The sequence below is a fragment of the Castanea sativa genome, chromosome 11 (assembly GCF_040712315.1).
Source record: "Castanea sativa cultivar Marrone di Chiusa Pesio chromosome 11, ASM4071231v1".
In the NCBI taxonomy this organism is placed as follows: domain Eukaryota; kingdom Viridiplantae; phylum Streptophyta; class Magnoliopsida; order Fagales; family Fagaceae; genus Castanea; species Castanea sativa.
The window spans coordinates 37,191,379-37,207,479 of record NC_134023.1 but is presented as its reverse complement, the minus strand read 5'-3'; the positions used below and the strand labels follow the sequence as shown (position 1 = coordinate 37,207,479).

Genomic DNA, 16,101 nt, shown 5'->3' with positions numbered 1-16,101 from the left:
TGATAACTTATTTTTAACTTCTTTTCTTTCATCTTTCTTACAAACACAAAAAATCTATGGGTATTTTCAAAAATTGTTATTTGTAAGTCAAATTTTTTTTTTTTTAAGTGAAAAGGTCCAGAAATCAAGTTACACCAACGGTAGCAACAATAATACTAAATGATTTCTTTATTTGATAACTTCTTCTCAACTTCTTCTCTTTTATCTTTCTTAGAAATACAAGAAACCTATGAGTTTTTTTGGTTAAATAGTGAAAAGGTGTAATGCACGATAAAAGCTACATGATGAGTTTTGATGAAAATATCATTTTATTTGAATTCAATGCATAACAAATGCATAAAATGCTTAGAAATAGGACATGATATTAATAATATACTTTATGTTTCATGTCAATTTAAGAGTCTCCTACAACAGAACTGAAATTAGAATGGTATAAAATCTAAAACAACGTAGACCAAAGTGAATGAAAAATATATTTTATTAATCATATGAGATCTGATTCCATAAAGATGAACAACACTATTTTAAAGCACTAACAATTATAGCTTTCATTCCTCTTATGGAAAAAATGATATAAGAGTCACTAACCTCTATTTTTAAGGGATAAATTTTTAATAAGGTCAATATGTGAATCAGGAAAAATGGTGAATATAAATTGTCTTTTCATAACAATAGAAGAAGTTGTTTTATATGTGGGACTACAATTTTTCTTAAAAAGTTTAAAATTTTGTTAAGTGGCTTTACTTGTGAATTGATGACATATTTCACCATTTCATCTTAATATCACAAATTGCCCTAAAAACCCATGCGATACTTTACCTACATGACACATACTCACATTTGCTTCGGGTCAAACTCAAGATGGAATTGATGAAACCTAACTAATATTGATTTTTGCCAATGCAATCAGTACAGTATATAAGTATAACTGATATTGTGAAATCATGAGATAAACTTAACATCAGAATCAATACAAAGTAATTGTAATCATATTTAACATTCAAACTCTCTAATGCAAACCCATATCCAAAAAGTAAAATAAAATGATTAAACAAAAAAGCAAAGCAGAGTAAGAGGAGCAAAATCCAACACACCGTATTGTCACCCACTAAGTGAAAAAGTTCCAACTTCCGTTTCTACGGCCTGCCTAATAGAGAGAATGTAACCAATACCAGGAAGTTGAAAGCACCATGGTTGGAAATGGAAATGGAAATGGAAAAAAAAGTTGGTGGTGGAGACGTTGAGAATGCAGAGTAGGGATTTGAGTAAGGAACGTGAAAGGTTATAATGCTAGTTTTAAGAGAGAGAGAGAGAGAGTTTGTGTATGTTTAAAATAATGAAGGGATATGAACGATTTTTATTTGTTATAAAATTTATCTGGAATGTTGCTACTTGGTAACTACTACCCAAGAGAAACTATCAATGAAACATTTATCTTATTCTTCCAAATGAAAAGATACATTGTTCTATGTTTTTAAAGGAAAACATGATACTAATTTACGTAGTCACGTGGCGCAATAAAGAGTGGTCAACAAAAAATCAAATGTTTCAACTATTAGTTATTACTAGCTTGTAACCTGTGCAAATGCACGGAAATTTTATATAAATTTTTTTATAATTTTGTTATTGCATTTTTATAGCATTTCAAAAGTATTTTTCTTTTTTAGATAACATCATCAGAAGTAAATCAAATCATACTTCATCATAGTAACATATATTAACAAACTTTGAATAAGGGGAAAAAATTCAACTTAAAATAGTGGAAAAACAAAAAAACTTCTTCATAACAACATAAAAATTTAGATTCATAGCTCAAAATAACATTTATAATCCTAAAATAAACCAAAAGTCAAATAGTTTAATACCAAACTGGTGTTGAATTTGGTTTCGAGTATTTAAACATGCGACTTTTCTGAGTTTTCTCTTTTCATATGTAAGCGTGGCTGAAAGATAGATGAGCATTCTTAATTAATTATATATATATATTTGTAATTTAGACTTAAGGACATTTGTTTTCAATTAACAAAAATAATCAAACTATATAGATTACATGAGTCCAGAATCATCATACGATACATGTAACAATATATTTCTTACAAATAAAATATTTTAAACATATTGTAAGCAACTATAGTGAACTTTAACATCAAATGTGATGGAGAAAATATTTTTCTATCAATTAAAAAAAAGCCTAGCTAAAGGAAATGGTAAGAATATCCTTTGATAGAGAAGCATGGCTGTTGTCATTTGCACGTCGTTGATGTTAATACTTCTTCATCCAAAGACATTGATCAAATGAAGCTAAGATAAAACTGCAAATAGTCCAGAAAATTGGACATCAAATTTTAACACTAATTTTGATTAGATAATTATTGTTTTAAAATATACGGACCAATGGTCAGAAATCTGCTCAAGAACTCAATTGTTGTTTGATTCCAAATGAAATGTTGTGCACTTAGATTCTACAAAATCCAGCTTGAAAAAAACAATCTAAAAGCTTAATTCATGACAGGAAAAGCTTATCAAATCATGCTTTTTATATAAAACAATTGCAACATAAGCATTAAAAAACTATAATTTGAGAAACTCCAGGCAAGATATGCTAAGCATCCTCTATCATTGTTACATGAAAGCAATGGGTCTTTAACCTAGCATACAGAGCTTCTTGATGTGTCCTAATTACATAACATTGCAAACATGTTATGTGTATGTAGATTATGTCGCATTCTTTGCCAAGAACGTAGATTGTGATCAATGGATACTGCATATTAGAAGTTTTTTTTTTTTTTTAAATGTATATATGATTTGTTCATACCATTTTTTTAAAAAAATTTGTAATTCTAAGTGAGGCTAATAAAGCAAGTTTCAAAAAATAGTGTAATATAAAAAATCTATTTAAATAAACTTTGTCCTTCTGCTGCTGCTACTTAATAAAACTAAAGCTTGTTCATGGGGTTTTAAACCAGCAAAATATATATTGTTTTTAAAAAATGCAAAGAATTAGAACATATTATAATTTATCAATGCAACTACTCAGCTTGTGAAGTATTAAAAGAACTAACTTGGTTCTACCTATATGCCATGCCTTGAAATTGACAACTTAGAACATACCTGAAGAGAATTTCTTGACTCCTAGCTCCAAAGATAAAGCAGAAAAGTTTAGCATATTTTTCATTCTGTACACAGTAGCCTATAATATGTTTACCTTATTCCTTTAATTGCAAATATACCCAATGTTGACCTATTAAAAAACCATACAAACAGGAGTTTTGTCACATCTAAACTATGATTTTAGTGAACCAACATGGTAATATGCATATAAACATTTGTTATGAAAGGAAAAATGATCAGAGACTACATTACAAAATCATTCCCAACTACCATATATGCAAGAAGAGGCAATTAAAAAAAAATTTTACTCATATCGTTTTGTAACTGGATACAAATGTTTTGAAGTGAAAAATTCACAGGCTTCTTAATGCTCCCAAATTTTGCTAAGGCGCAATCCCAAAAACAGTTCTAGAATACAAAAATTAGAATATATTATATGCATTAAGTTACCTGGCTTGCACGTTCTTATTGACTTTGCCATAAACAACTGCCACGTTGGGAATTCCGGTTCCAAATAGACTAAACATCATGTAAGAAGAAAAAGTGGATAAAGGTAAATAAAAATATGGAAGGAAAAGAAAGAGAAAAGGGAAAGTAAGCAAACTTGTAGTTTGAAGTTTTAGTCCAAAATGAAGTTTTGTGGTGCAACATTGAAAGGCAAAGAAAAATTCATAAATCATTCATTAAAATACTACTGATTGATACAATTTATATGCCTACCATTGCTTAGATAAAGAGAAACTGAGGTGAGGGTGAGATGCTTGGACTTGGGATTTAAAACACACAAAGTCATAATTATCAAATAGCTGATACTAAGATGAATACATGTCACTTCGGTAACCTAAACTCATGAGGGATCCCATGCTTGCCACTACCAGTACCTTCAATATAGCAGAGTTGTATATACAACTCCATGTAGCTCCTTGAGTGGTTGTTTTTAATTTCATCAATATGTAACTTACAATTGCAAAAAAGCAAACTAAGAAAAATTATTTTTCCTTCATCATACATAAGAAAAATAATTAATTAATGAACAAAAGAAGGTTTGCGTTGACCTGAAAACAAATGTGGACAACATAAACTCACTTATGTGAAGAACTAAAGTTTTATGATTACAAATGGGGTTGACAATTTTCATCTTAATTGGATTGAAGTTCAAGCTTGACAAAAGTTTATGATAGCAGGAGGAAAATTTACTAAACAATTTCATAACATAAAAACCATTAAATGAACCTTCTGAGTTTTATTTATAAGAAAAGAGTAAATAGTTCCTAGGTTAAGTCATAAACTGGCTAATGTTTTGTTCAGTTTAAATGATTTTAAATACTGAAGTGAATATAATTCCAATAATATTATAGAGATATAAGAATTCCAATAACATTCTTAAAAAGATAACTAATTTGAAATTTTGAACCAAAATAGTATCAGTGTTCAATCATAACCAATTAAAACTATAAGCTTTAGCAATTTTGAATTGGAATATATAGATTAAATAGTGTCACTATGAAAAAGAATAAAACTAAAATTGAATATGCAATAAGTACTAATTAAGATTAAAACAAAAGCACCAAAGAAAATTGAAGGTATAAAGAGTTCTATAGCCTAAAAGATTACGGCAGGAAAAATGATAGTAAACTCTATACTCTAATGCAACTAAGATAGAAATATTAAAGATAAATCAAATCAACCTCTCATGATGAAAAAATATAACAGCACAGGGAAACATCAAGTAAACTTGTACCTAGCATACTTAACTTCAAATTTTTTAAATATTAAAAAAACCTTGACTGATAGCAGTGCCAGGGTTATTTTGGTGGATGTCAACCTGAATGTGCTGGTATGACAATGGTGGTGATCTCTCTCTCTCTCTCTCTCTCTCTCTCTACCTTAAAAATATAGCAAGCCCAAAAAAATCAAAAAAAAAATGAAATTGAAAAATATGAACTCAAATTAACAAAACCTAGAAACTGGAAATTCCTAATAACAATTCAATTAGAATTTGATCTTCTAGGTTGTTTCCCTGATTTCAACAAAATCCCTAAATTGACAGAAAACATAATTGAAGACAAAAGGATAAGAGATTAGTTGAAAATCCAAAATCACACAAATGATGGGTGGTTAATAATTATGTTAGGAAAATTCCCTTTGGCGATGAGAGGCCTGGCTACCTCAAATTAGCCAGAAATTTTGTTTCCGGTTTTTGTTTTATTTTTGTTTTGGATCGATATGGGTGGATTTCGCAGTTTTTTTATTGAATCGAAGTTGTTTCAATTGGTGGTTGAGGAAGGGGGGAACTTTTTCTCCCTTAAGATTTTTGAACGAGGGAAGGATTTCATGCACTCAGTTTTTATGGGTAGGAATGCAGCAAGCTGGTTAATGCAGAGCTTGGAACAAATGGTGATTGGGGTCAACCCCAAACATTTCTTCACGCTCAGGGATGGAGGCTCTGCCTACACAGTGCAACGGGGTTCTAACCCGTTTGGGCAATTTATTTTAGTAACAGAGTTAAAAGTTGGTGGGATGAGAAGATCGATCATTATTCCTGCAGGCAAGGCACAACAAGGTTGGAGGGCTTTTGGAATTGAATTGCGGAGAATGTTGGAACCTTCTCATTATGCGTTGGGTTCAAAAGCTCTACCGTACAAGGCTAAGTTGGGTTCAGAGATTCATCATTCTCAATCCTTTGCTGAAACGGTAAAAGCGTCTGTGCAAGTAACGAAGCATTTGCACCAGCTCTCCATTAGAGAAATAGAGAAGTTTCAAGTAGTGGAGAACACAACGCAGCCTCCGAGAGATGAAGTGGGGATTCAGGTGGTGGCTTTTGAAGCTCCGGCTGATAATGCTATACCGATTGCCGTGGGTGGTGTGGAGGGGAGCCACCGTAGTATTAATGGAGATGCTAGGCTTAAGGAGAAAATCCCGGAATAGAATAAATTCAGATTTAATAATTTGAATTTGAAAGATGTTGATTCTAGCAGGGAGCGTCAAATTAGGAGGTCTGGCTGGTTAAGGAAAGGTTTGACTGTGGAAGTAAATGAATTTGGTAAGAGGCGGGTGTCTTGGCAACGTTATAGGGGAGATAAGCAAGCTGTTAAGTGGGTGGCACATGAGGAAATTTTTGCCTAGGTTGTGAATAAGGGAATGGACAATGGGCCTTTTGAAGCCCATGCAATTAAGTGTTGTCCAGGCCCAATGTTGACTAGCCCTTTTGTTTTTGAGGCAGGGGCTTGCTCCAAACAGTCAGAACTTAAACCCAGCCCAGGTATTACAGGCCCATTTGTTGAGGATGGTAAGTTAGAGTCAAACACCTCAGGCCTGAGCTCAATCTCGAATGGTGCGAGTGTCTCAGCGAGCTCGGTGCTTGATTCTCTACCACCAAGGAGGACGACGAAGGCTCCGATGGTCAACCTAGGCTCGACTTCTCCCATATCGGCGCTGGAAGTACCTGGCGGGAGTGGGTCTTGCGTTCAGGCAAGCCCGAGCTGCCTTACCCAGTCCCCTACTGTGCCGATATTGACATCGGAAGTGGTGCAGGCTATTTGCGAGGTGGGTTCATCACCGTTAACTCCGATATGTCCTTCGGTGGAGCCGGCAGAGATGAAGGTGATGTCTTCAGGGGACCTGATAGAAAAGTTGGTGGAGATGTCGTCATCTCCGACGAAGACGAAAGAGGAGGATGATGATTTGTTGGGTCCGGAGGTAAGGGCGACGGAGCATGAGGCCTCTGATGGTAAGGTGATATTTAATCATTCTCCCACTATTAGGGAATTGGTCAGTGATTTGGACAAATCATGGGGTAATTCCAAAGAATGGATGCTACAATTGCGAGATGGTCGACAAGTAGTGATTCCGTTATCTCTATATCGATCTCCAGAAAGTGTGTCGGATTGGTCAGTCACTGATGTAGAGGCTGTAACAGGTAATGATACTTTTATCATTGACGGTCAGATGGTTAGTTAGACAGAGGACTGTGATGGGTTAGTTGATTCTTGGTCTATTGTTAAGGAGGCAGAGAAGGAGATGGGGGATTTTGATGAGAGGTTGATGACTTGGGAGTGTAGTGGCAAGCCGTTAGAGGTGGTACCTTTGGCCACAGAAGTTCCTTTGGAGTTGGAGTGTAGTTCTGAGCGGGGGGTTGGGTGTATGGAGTCGGGTGATGGTAATAATTTATCACAATGGGTAACAAATCGGATTAAGGCTTTTAGAAAATCAGTGGGCACTTCGTTGGAAGGTTTTGAGGAGCAGATTACGGGATTGCTGCTGGCTATAGAGGCCAAGAAAAAGGATAAAAAGCTTAAGGCAGTAGATGATCAAATGAAGCACGGTAAGTCGAGGCAGAAAGGTCAGCTAGAGTTGAAAAATTTATTGACATCTATGAATGTCGAGGTTGGTTCAACGAAACCGAGGAATATAACTAAGGAGAGGGCTGTGGTGGTTCATCAATGAATTTGAAGATTATTTCTTGGAATGTTAGAGGGCTGAATGATAGGGATAAAAGGCTTCGAGTTCGTAATTTGGTCAGGAGATGGAAGCCAGATGTTATTTGTATTCAAGAAACTAAAATGGAGTTGATAACTAGAGATGTGATTCACAGTTTGTGGAGGGGTCAACATGTCAATTGGTTTTATCTAGGCTCTTACGGAGCTTCTGGAGGGGTGTTACTGATGTGGGATACACGGGTTGTGAATAAAGAGGAGGAAGTTGTGGGGCGATTTTCAGTTTCTTGTAGATTTACTAGTGTGTCAAATCAGTTTGTTTGGGCGTTTATTGGTATTTATGGTCCTAATTCTGTGAAAGACAGAAGGTTCTTATGGGAAGAATTATTTGGTTTGAACAGTTGGTGGAATGTTCCATGGTGTGTGGGTGGTGACTTTAACGTGGTTAGGTTTCCTTCTGAGCGTTCTGGTTCAACCTCTTTTACTGCTGCCATGCGGGAGTTTTCCAATTTTATTTCTGAGCAAGGTCTCATTGATATTCCGCTTCAAAGGGGATCTTTCACTTGGTCTAATACTTGTGAAGTTTCTTCGAAGGCTAGGCTAGACAGGTTTTTGTTTTCTGCAGATTGGGATGATAAGTTTCCATCTGTTTCTCAACAACGCTTGCCTAGGCTGTTATCTGATCACTTCCCGATTGTTCTTGAGGGTGGTTCCTTTCAGAGCGGTAGGAGGCCATTTAGATTTGAGAATATGTGGCTGAAAGATGAGGGTTTCGTGGTGAGGGTGCGATCTTAGTGGGCATCTTATAATGTCCAAGGAGCTTCGAGTTTTGTGTTGGCCTATAAATTGAAGCTTTTGAAAAATGATTTGAAGAAATGGAATGTGGAGGTTTTTGGAAATGTTGAAGATCGGGTGAGAAAATTGTGGCAAGAGCTTCGTGATTTAGAGATGATTAAGGATAGTCGAACTTTAGTTGTGGAGGAAAGGCTAGAGTTGGAGAGAGTTCGAGGTGAATTAGAAAAAGTTACTTTGATGGAGGAAATCTGTTGGAGGCAAAAGTCTAGAGTCCTTTGTATTAGAGAAGGAGACAAGAATACCTAATTCTTTCATCGTATAGCTAACTCTCACGGAAGATTTAATTCCATTGATAGGCTTATGGTAGATGGAGAATTGTCTTCAGATCCGGAGGCTATAGCTGGTTGTATTTCTCATTTTTATAGGCAGTTATATGCTGAAACTGTGGCTCATAGACCTTTACTAGATGATGTGGAGTTCTCTTGTATCTCGGAGGATGATGCATTGTGGCTAGATAGGCCTTTTGATGAGGAAGAGGTGTTTGGGGTGATTAGTGATTTTAAGGGTGATAAGGCTCCTGGCCCGGATGGCTTTTCTATGGCGTTCTTTCAGTCTTGCTGGTGTTTGTTGAAGGCTGAAATTATGGCAGTGTTCCAAAATTTTCATACTCAAGCGGTGTTTGAGAAGAGCCTTAATGCTTCTTTCCTTGCTCTTATTCCCAAAAAGGTGGATGCTGTGGAGATCAAGGATTTTCGGCCTATTAGCTTAGTTGGTGGGATTTATAAGATCATTTCTAAAGTGTTGGCTAATCGTCTCAGAAGGGTGGCACATGGGCTTATTTCGAATTCTCAAAATGCATTTGTGAAAGGTAGACAGATATTGGACTCTTTTTTGATTGCTTCAGAATGTATTGATAGTAGATTGAAGTCAGGTATTCCAGGAGTGTTGTGTAAGTTGGATGTGGAGAAGGCTTATGATCATGTGAGCTGGGGTTTTTTAATGTATATGCTTCAGCGCTGTGGGTTTTCAGAGAAATGGAGAAAGTGGATAATATGTTGCATCTCTACTGTTAAATTCTCCATTATGATCAATGGTAGTCCTTCTGATTTTTTTGGTAGTTTTAGGGGGATTCGGCAAGGGGACCCCTTGTCTCCGTTGCTATTTGACATTGTTATGGAGGGGTTGAGTCATTTGTTGGATGTGACTGTAACTTCTGGTCAGTTCTCAGGCTTCTTTGTAAGTAATACAGCTGGCAACTCGGTGATGGTGTCTCATCTTTTGTTTGCTGATGACACTCTTATTTTTTGTGACGCTGATTCTTCGCATATAGCTTGTTTAAGAGCGATCCTAGATAGATTTGAGGAGGTCTCAGGCTTAAGGATTAATTTGGGGGAAATCTGAGTTAGTTCCTATAGGGGAGGTCTACAATATGGATGTGTTGGCGGGGATACTAGGTTGTAGGCTATCCTCTCTTCCATTGAGATATTTGGGGCTACCGTTAGGAGCTAAATTTAAGGAGTTGTCAATTTGGAATCCTATTTTGGAGAAGATGGAAAGGAGATTAGTAGGGTGGAAGAGGTTGTATCTATCTAAGGGGGGTAGGGTAACTCTTATTAAAAGTACTCTTTCCTCCTTACCTACATACTTCCTTTCCCTTCTGCCTCTACCTGGGAAGGTGGCAAATCGTATGGAGAAGTTACAACGAGATTTTTTGTGGAGTGGTATTAATGGTGACTCTAAATTACACTTGGTCAATTGGGCTCAGGTTTGTAAGCCGTTGCAGGTTAAAGGGTTAGGTATTAGACGATTGAGGAGTTTTAATGCTGCCTTGTTAGGAAAATGGTTATGGAGGTATGGCATGGAGACCAATGCTCTATGGAGGAGGGTTATTGAAGTGAAATATGGGAATGATTGGGGTGATTGGTGCACGAAAAAGGTGACCAGTGCTTATGGTGTTAGTTTGTGGAGACATATTAGGAGTGGTTGGACACGTTTTTCTAAACTTCTTCTATATGATGTGGGGGATGGTACTCGAGTGAAGTTTTGGAAGCATGTATGGTGTGGAGATCGTACTTTCCAAGAGGCTTTTCCGGAGCTCTATTGTATTAGTAGAACAAAGGATTCTTCAGTAGTAGAGGTTATGTGTTGGTCTGGTGGGAGGATTCATTGGGATGCTAAATTTCGTCGTCCTCCACAGGATTGGGAACAAGAATCCTTTGATCGGTTTATGGATATGGTCTACTCTTCGACGGTACGGGGTTTGGGTCCGGATCGGTTGTGTTGGAAGCCAGCAAGGAGTAGAGGTTTTGAGGTTAGAGGATTCTATCTTTCTTTCTACCCTCCTACCACCTTATCCTTCCCTTGGAAGTTGGTTTGGAAATCGAAGGTTCCTCCAAGGGTAGCTTTCTTTTCATGGTCTACTTCTTTAGGTAAGATTTTAACAACAGATAATCTTCACAAACGACGTGTCCTAGTTTTGGATTGGTGCTATATGTGTAAGAATTGTGGGGAGTCAGTGGATCATCTTTTTCTTCATTGCCCCATTGCTTGTGAGTTGTGGTCATTGGTGTTTTGCCTATTTGGAATTCATTGGGTTATGCCTCAGAAGGTTATTGAGTTGTTTGAGTCTTGGCAGGATAAGTTTGGAAGACATAGAAATATAGAGTTGTGGAGAATCGTGCCTCATTGCTTGTTATGGTGTATTTGGCGCAAAAGGAATGAGAGATGCTTCGAGGGCTGTGAACGCTCTATACTAGAGATTAAGTCTTTTTTCCTACACACTCTCCTTGATTGGAGTGTGGTTTTTTGTCATTTTTCTTGTTCTTCCCTTCCTGTTTTACTTGATCGTTGTAATCTTGATTATTGATTTATGCCCCCATAGTACATTCCCAATGTACTCGGGTTGGCTATTCTTCATTTTTTAATAAAATTTTCGTTACTTATCAAAAAAAAGATTAGTTGAAAATTACCGAGAAAGAACGGTCTAATATCGAGAGTTCCTGGGAAAGGCTTTTTTCGTGCTTATGCTGAAGGCCGCTTCATCTTCCTTCCTCCTTATTTCAGAAAAAAAGTAGAATGAAAAACGTCTCTGAATTCTGATCTTAGATTTAGCGGAAACAAAGAGAAAAGAATTTGAGAGACATCGTCTGTTCTGCCTCTTCCTCTGTTTCTTTCTCTGTGTCCAGGCCTGATCCTCTCTCTATTTCATCGCCTCTCTCTTTCTCTGCTTCGTTCTCCATTGCTTCGTTCTCCATGTTCTCATCGCCTCTCCCTATTTTATCGCTTCTCTAATTTTAGCCGGTTAATTGTTTTATTTATAATGAGAGGGCTTTTAAATGGTGTTTTAGCATTATGAAACAATATAATTGATCGCTTTTTATTTAATATGTGGCAAGGTTTAAAAAGCCAAGCATGGTAACGTACGATTTTAAAAAAAAAAATTTGTATACGTGTCTAAATTTTAAATAGGCAGTTATCCTATTTGTCAACACGTCCTTAAATGTAGGAGCCAACTTTCTCTCAGCTTTGTCTATTATATATATACATATATATATATATATATATATATATATATATATAATATATAGATTATATAGATATAGTTTTCAAAAACAATTTCCCATAATATGTTTAACCCAAAAGCAATGCTTTATGCAATATAATTATCTTCAAAAACCTCATTAAGAACCTACTTACGTACCTTGCAACCTACAAAGACTATAGTTTCCAAAGTTCCAAAAGAGGTTAGTTAGAACTTAAACGATACCAAGCAAACATATCACAATAAGCATAAAGCTTGAAATAGTCAAGCTATGACATATAAATTTACTAATTAGGCAAATGTCAATATTCTAACCTCACAAGTAATATGTTCCACTTCCAAGTTCCTAAACAATTTAATATACAAGACATAAAGCTCCAACTTATAAACTTAAGCCATTCAAGGTCTTCTCCCTAATACTAAAATTTCAATATTTTATGAGTAGCTTACATAAGATTTACACAACATCATCAAGAGACCCATGAAACCAAAATCACAATATCTTCCAAGACAAGCAATTTAAAACTTCAACTAGCTTCAAATAAACCCAATAGAAATAGAAAAATTAGATTTATCAACTATCACATGTCAGAACCCAAAACCCCTAAATTTCTACCATAACAAACCTTAGATAGCCACCATTTGTAAAAACCCTAAACCCACTCATCAAATAAGTCCACCAAATCAAAACCCATGTACATAATCACATAAATATCACTTACAAGGCTTAGATTAAAGGCACGTCTAGAAAAAAGTGAAAACCCATAAAATAATAAGAGTTTCACCTTAAAAATGAGAGATGAAGAAGCCTTCACATTTTCCTTGGAGTTTTTCCATTAAACCTTGCCGGAAAAGATGGTGGAGGTGGCAGTGAGATGAGCATCGGTGAGAGAGAGAGAGAGAGAGAGCAATATATGAGGGTGTGTTTGAGTGTAGAAGAAAAGAAAATGAAGGTAGCCCTTTACTAGCTGGTCGAGAGAGAGAGAGAGATTTTGTAAGAATGAGTGGTGGGGAACAAGTGGGGTAGGTGGGGCACAGGTGGGTTTAAAAAAAATCTGACCCTCTATTTTTCTTTTCTTTTTTTTGGATTGCGGCGTTACACATATAGCATTCTAATACTGCGAGATATAACACCTAATTTTCATATTGAAGAGTGAGAAAGCTACCCATTTTCTTTAAGAGAAAATCTCATTGTAGTCTCTTCCTTCATCCTTTCAAATTGTCAAATCTTTAGAGAGAAGACCCAAGCCTTACATACTTTGGTACTTGAGTGATCTTGGTTGAAGCTTGGTGCTGGGAACCATTGGAACAATCTCTAAATCTTTAAGAGGCCTTGGATTGGAGCTAAGCTAAGGTGATTTGGTCTTGCAGTTAATGGCTCAACTTGCAGAACTAATAGCTAGTAAGGAGAAAAGATTGGTGCAATCGGTTGCAAGCAAGAGTGGTGAGCTCGAATACATACATACATACATACATACATTCATATATATATATATATATATATATAGCTGGAAGGGTTTTTAAGTATGATGTATTGCAACTAATCTTACTAGTGATATTGGTTTGGTGCTATAGGCATTGGAGAATTTTTTTTTGCCCGATTTTGATTTTTTCTCACCTTTAACACTTTGCAATGTTTGGGTGTTTGGGATTTGCAAATGTGTTTGTGTATCCATGCATATATCAATGACTAACCAAATTATCATTGGTCAATTTGGGGTCTAAACCGGCAAACTTTCAATATGGAAAGAACTTTACTTTATTTTTCTATAATATCTTATAGTTTGAATTAAAAAGCAAAAAAACGACTTGAAAAAATATAATGAAAAGAGTAGGAGAATGTGCGACTCATGTAGGTTGTTAGTGTGTGTTATATACCTAAGTTGTACATAGTAATTTTAATCACTACAAATCTTTAGTAATTTCAAATCCAAAATCCAAATTCTTAGAAATCTAACCAAATTAGAACTCTTAACTTATTTCACCAAAAATAAAAATGTGTCAAATCATCATTGACAATTAATTTTTCTAAACGACTCAAGTCTTCCATCTTATCATAAGTTACTAATCTCGCACATGGTATCCAATCTCCCATGCAGCAACACCAACATGGCTCTCTCTCTCTCTCTCTCTCTCTCTCTCTCTCTCTCTCTCTCTCTCTCTCTCTCTCTCTCTCTCTCTCTCAAAATACCAAAATCAAAATTAAAAATTGTATTTCAACTTTCCTTCACCATTCATTGTCTTATCCATGGTGTTGTTAAATTATACACTTTAACCGTAATAACAAGGTTGTTGGCTTAATTTCTAACATTTTAAAGAGGTTAAAGATTTAAATTTTATCAAGCTCAATATAAAATAAAATAAAATTGTATTAATGATCGCTTGCCATATGGTTTTGCTTGATACCAAAAAGAAACAAAATCATCAGTAATCTTCATTCAAACATAATTTATATAAGAAATCTAGAAATCATCAACATCTCTAACCCAAACCCAAAAAGAGGTGAGGTTAGAGAAAGCTTTAGATCAAAACAACCGATGTCTAACCCAAAGCCGAAATTATGAATACCCATAATGATAATTTGCTCAAAAATTTAAACTAATAAAAAAGTCATAATAAACCAGTACTTATTCAAGATGATAAAAAATAACAAATTTACATGTTATTCCAACACAGAAAACCTCCACAAGCATTGTTTTCCCAACTATTAACATTAACAAAATCATTCCCCAGACCCATAGGCATATTCATTGGCTGCATCAGAGATGTTCTTGGCATTCGAAACTCTTCAATTCTGGCCCCCACTTTCCTTCGCACCTCTTGCAAAGCTGTCATATATTGCTCCATCTCCTCCAACCCCATATTCTCATCAAATGGCTCATCCCACCAGAACCCAACATTGTTGTTCTTTATCTTCTTATTCATCTCCTCGATCTCCGCTAAGTGCATGTTTTGCTTTTCCAACTCCTTCTGAAATTGATCATATTGCCTGTTGAACTCATCCACAGGCACGAGTTCTTGGGACGAGGATGATGAGTCTGGCATGGTCTTCCCAGCGAGGTAGCGTTCAAGGATGGTTTCAACATTAGGGTGGCCAAAGCTGTACATGTTCTTCTTCTGAGAGAACACAAATACAGCAACTTCAGCACCACACAAAACACAAAGCTCGCTCGTTTTCTTGAACAGCCCAGTACGGCGTTTTGAGAAGGTTACTTGTTGCTTGCCTCGGTCGTCTAATTCCTTGATTTCTATCCTTTGTCGCCCTATGCTTTTCTTGCCTTTAGTCATGACCTTTTTCTCTAGAACCATGGCTGCTTTTACCAAGAAGAAGAAGGAGGATATCGTATGATGATGTTGAGAATATCACCAGTAAGTTGCAAGCACTCTCCAACTCGAATCAAACCTGCAAAAAGAAAACAAAGAGACCTAAAAGAGAGCACCGGTGTGGTATCGGCCAAAAACCCTCCGAAGGTCAAGTTAGAATTTCTTCTCAACCCTAAAGTGCTAGAGTTGGGTCCAATGTGCGTACCTTTAGTCATGGGGATTTTGGATGTATTTATAGAGGCGTAGAGTCGGCTCTTTCTTCCTTGATTACCAAGCTCTTTCCTTATAAAGTTCCTTTGATTAAGGCTAATGTGCAGCGCAAGAATTCTTCGTATTCACGTTTGCGTGAGTCGCACTCAAGGCCATGTCAGCCCTAATCTCATGGCGCGGTTTGAGGGGGCCAGGAGAGCGATGTATAAATTCTTTCCGCCCGTCTACCTCCGATCCGTCCTCTCTTAAACCACGTTACCCGTCACTTTAATTCAATCATACCCGTCAGACCGTCATGATAGTTTTACCCACATCAGATGCCCCCTCATTCCGTGATACCGTCATCTTTACGAAGCGGTATCTCGGAATGACAGTTATAGTTTCGACGGACGGTAGGAATACGTCATAAATGCTCGGGGACACGTGGGGAGATTTCAGCGGTCGTTCTAGCTGGAATCGAGGCGTCGCTTCGTTTATCGCGCCGTTCCCCCTATATATATATCACCCATCGTATTCATTTTTACACTTTTTAGAGAACTTTCGATCGAGAGCGCAACCGTCGTCTCTTCTCGGCGAGCAAGCGTCTTCTTTGGAGGCGAGACACAACGTGGTGATAACTTTCTCCGTCGTGCGCATCTCGCCGTCTACTTGTAAGTTTTCTCATACCGTACGCTTGTAAGCTAT

General features: G+C 36.6%; 1 protein-coding gene and 1 long non-coding RNA gene across 2 annotated transcripts; both read right to left on the bottom strand.

The window, feature by feature from the left end:
• Nucleotides 1-2,252: 2,252 nt before the first annotated feature.
• LOC142615641 (uncharacterized) lies at nt 2,253-12,776 on the bottom strand. Its single transcript, XR_012840802.1, has 4 exons — nt 12,669-12,776; nt 3,562-3,630; nt 3,112-3,241; nt 2,253-2,312 (listed from the first exon to the last, which is right to left on the bottom strand). It is a non-coding gene; the product is annotated as an uncharacterized LOC142615641 (long non-coding RNA).
• A 1,762-nt stretch (nt 12,777-14,538) lies between these two features.
• On the bottom strand, nt 14,539-15,192 carry LOC142616444 (agamous-like MADS-box protein AGL61). The gene has a single exon (XM_075789300.1). It carries the CDS (start codon nt 15,190-15,192, stop codon nt 14,539-14,541), a length of 654 nt encoding a protein of 217 aa, XP_075645415.1.
• Between the last annotated feature and the right edge of the window lie 909 nt (nt 15,193-16,101).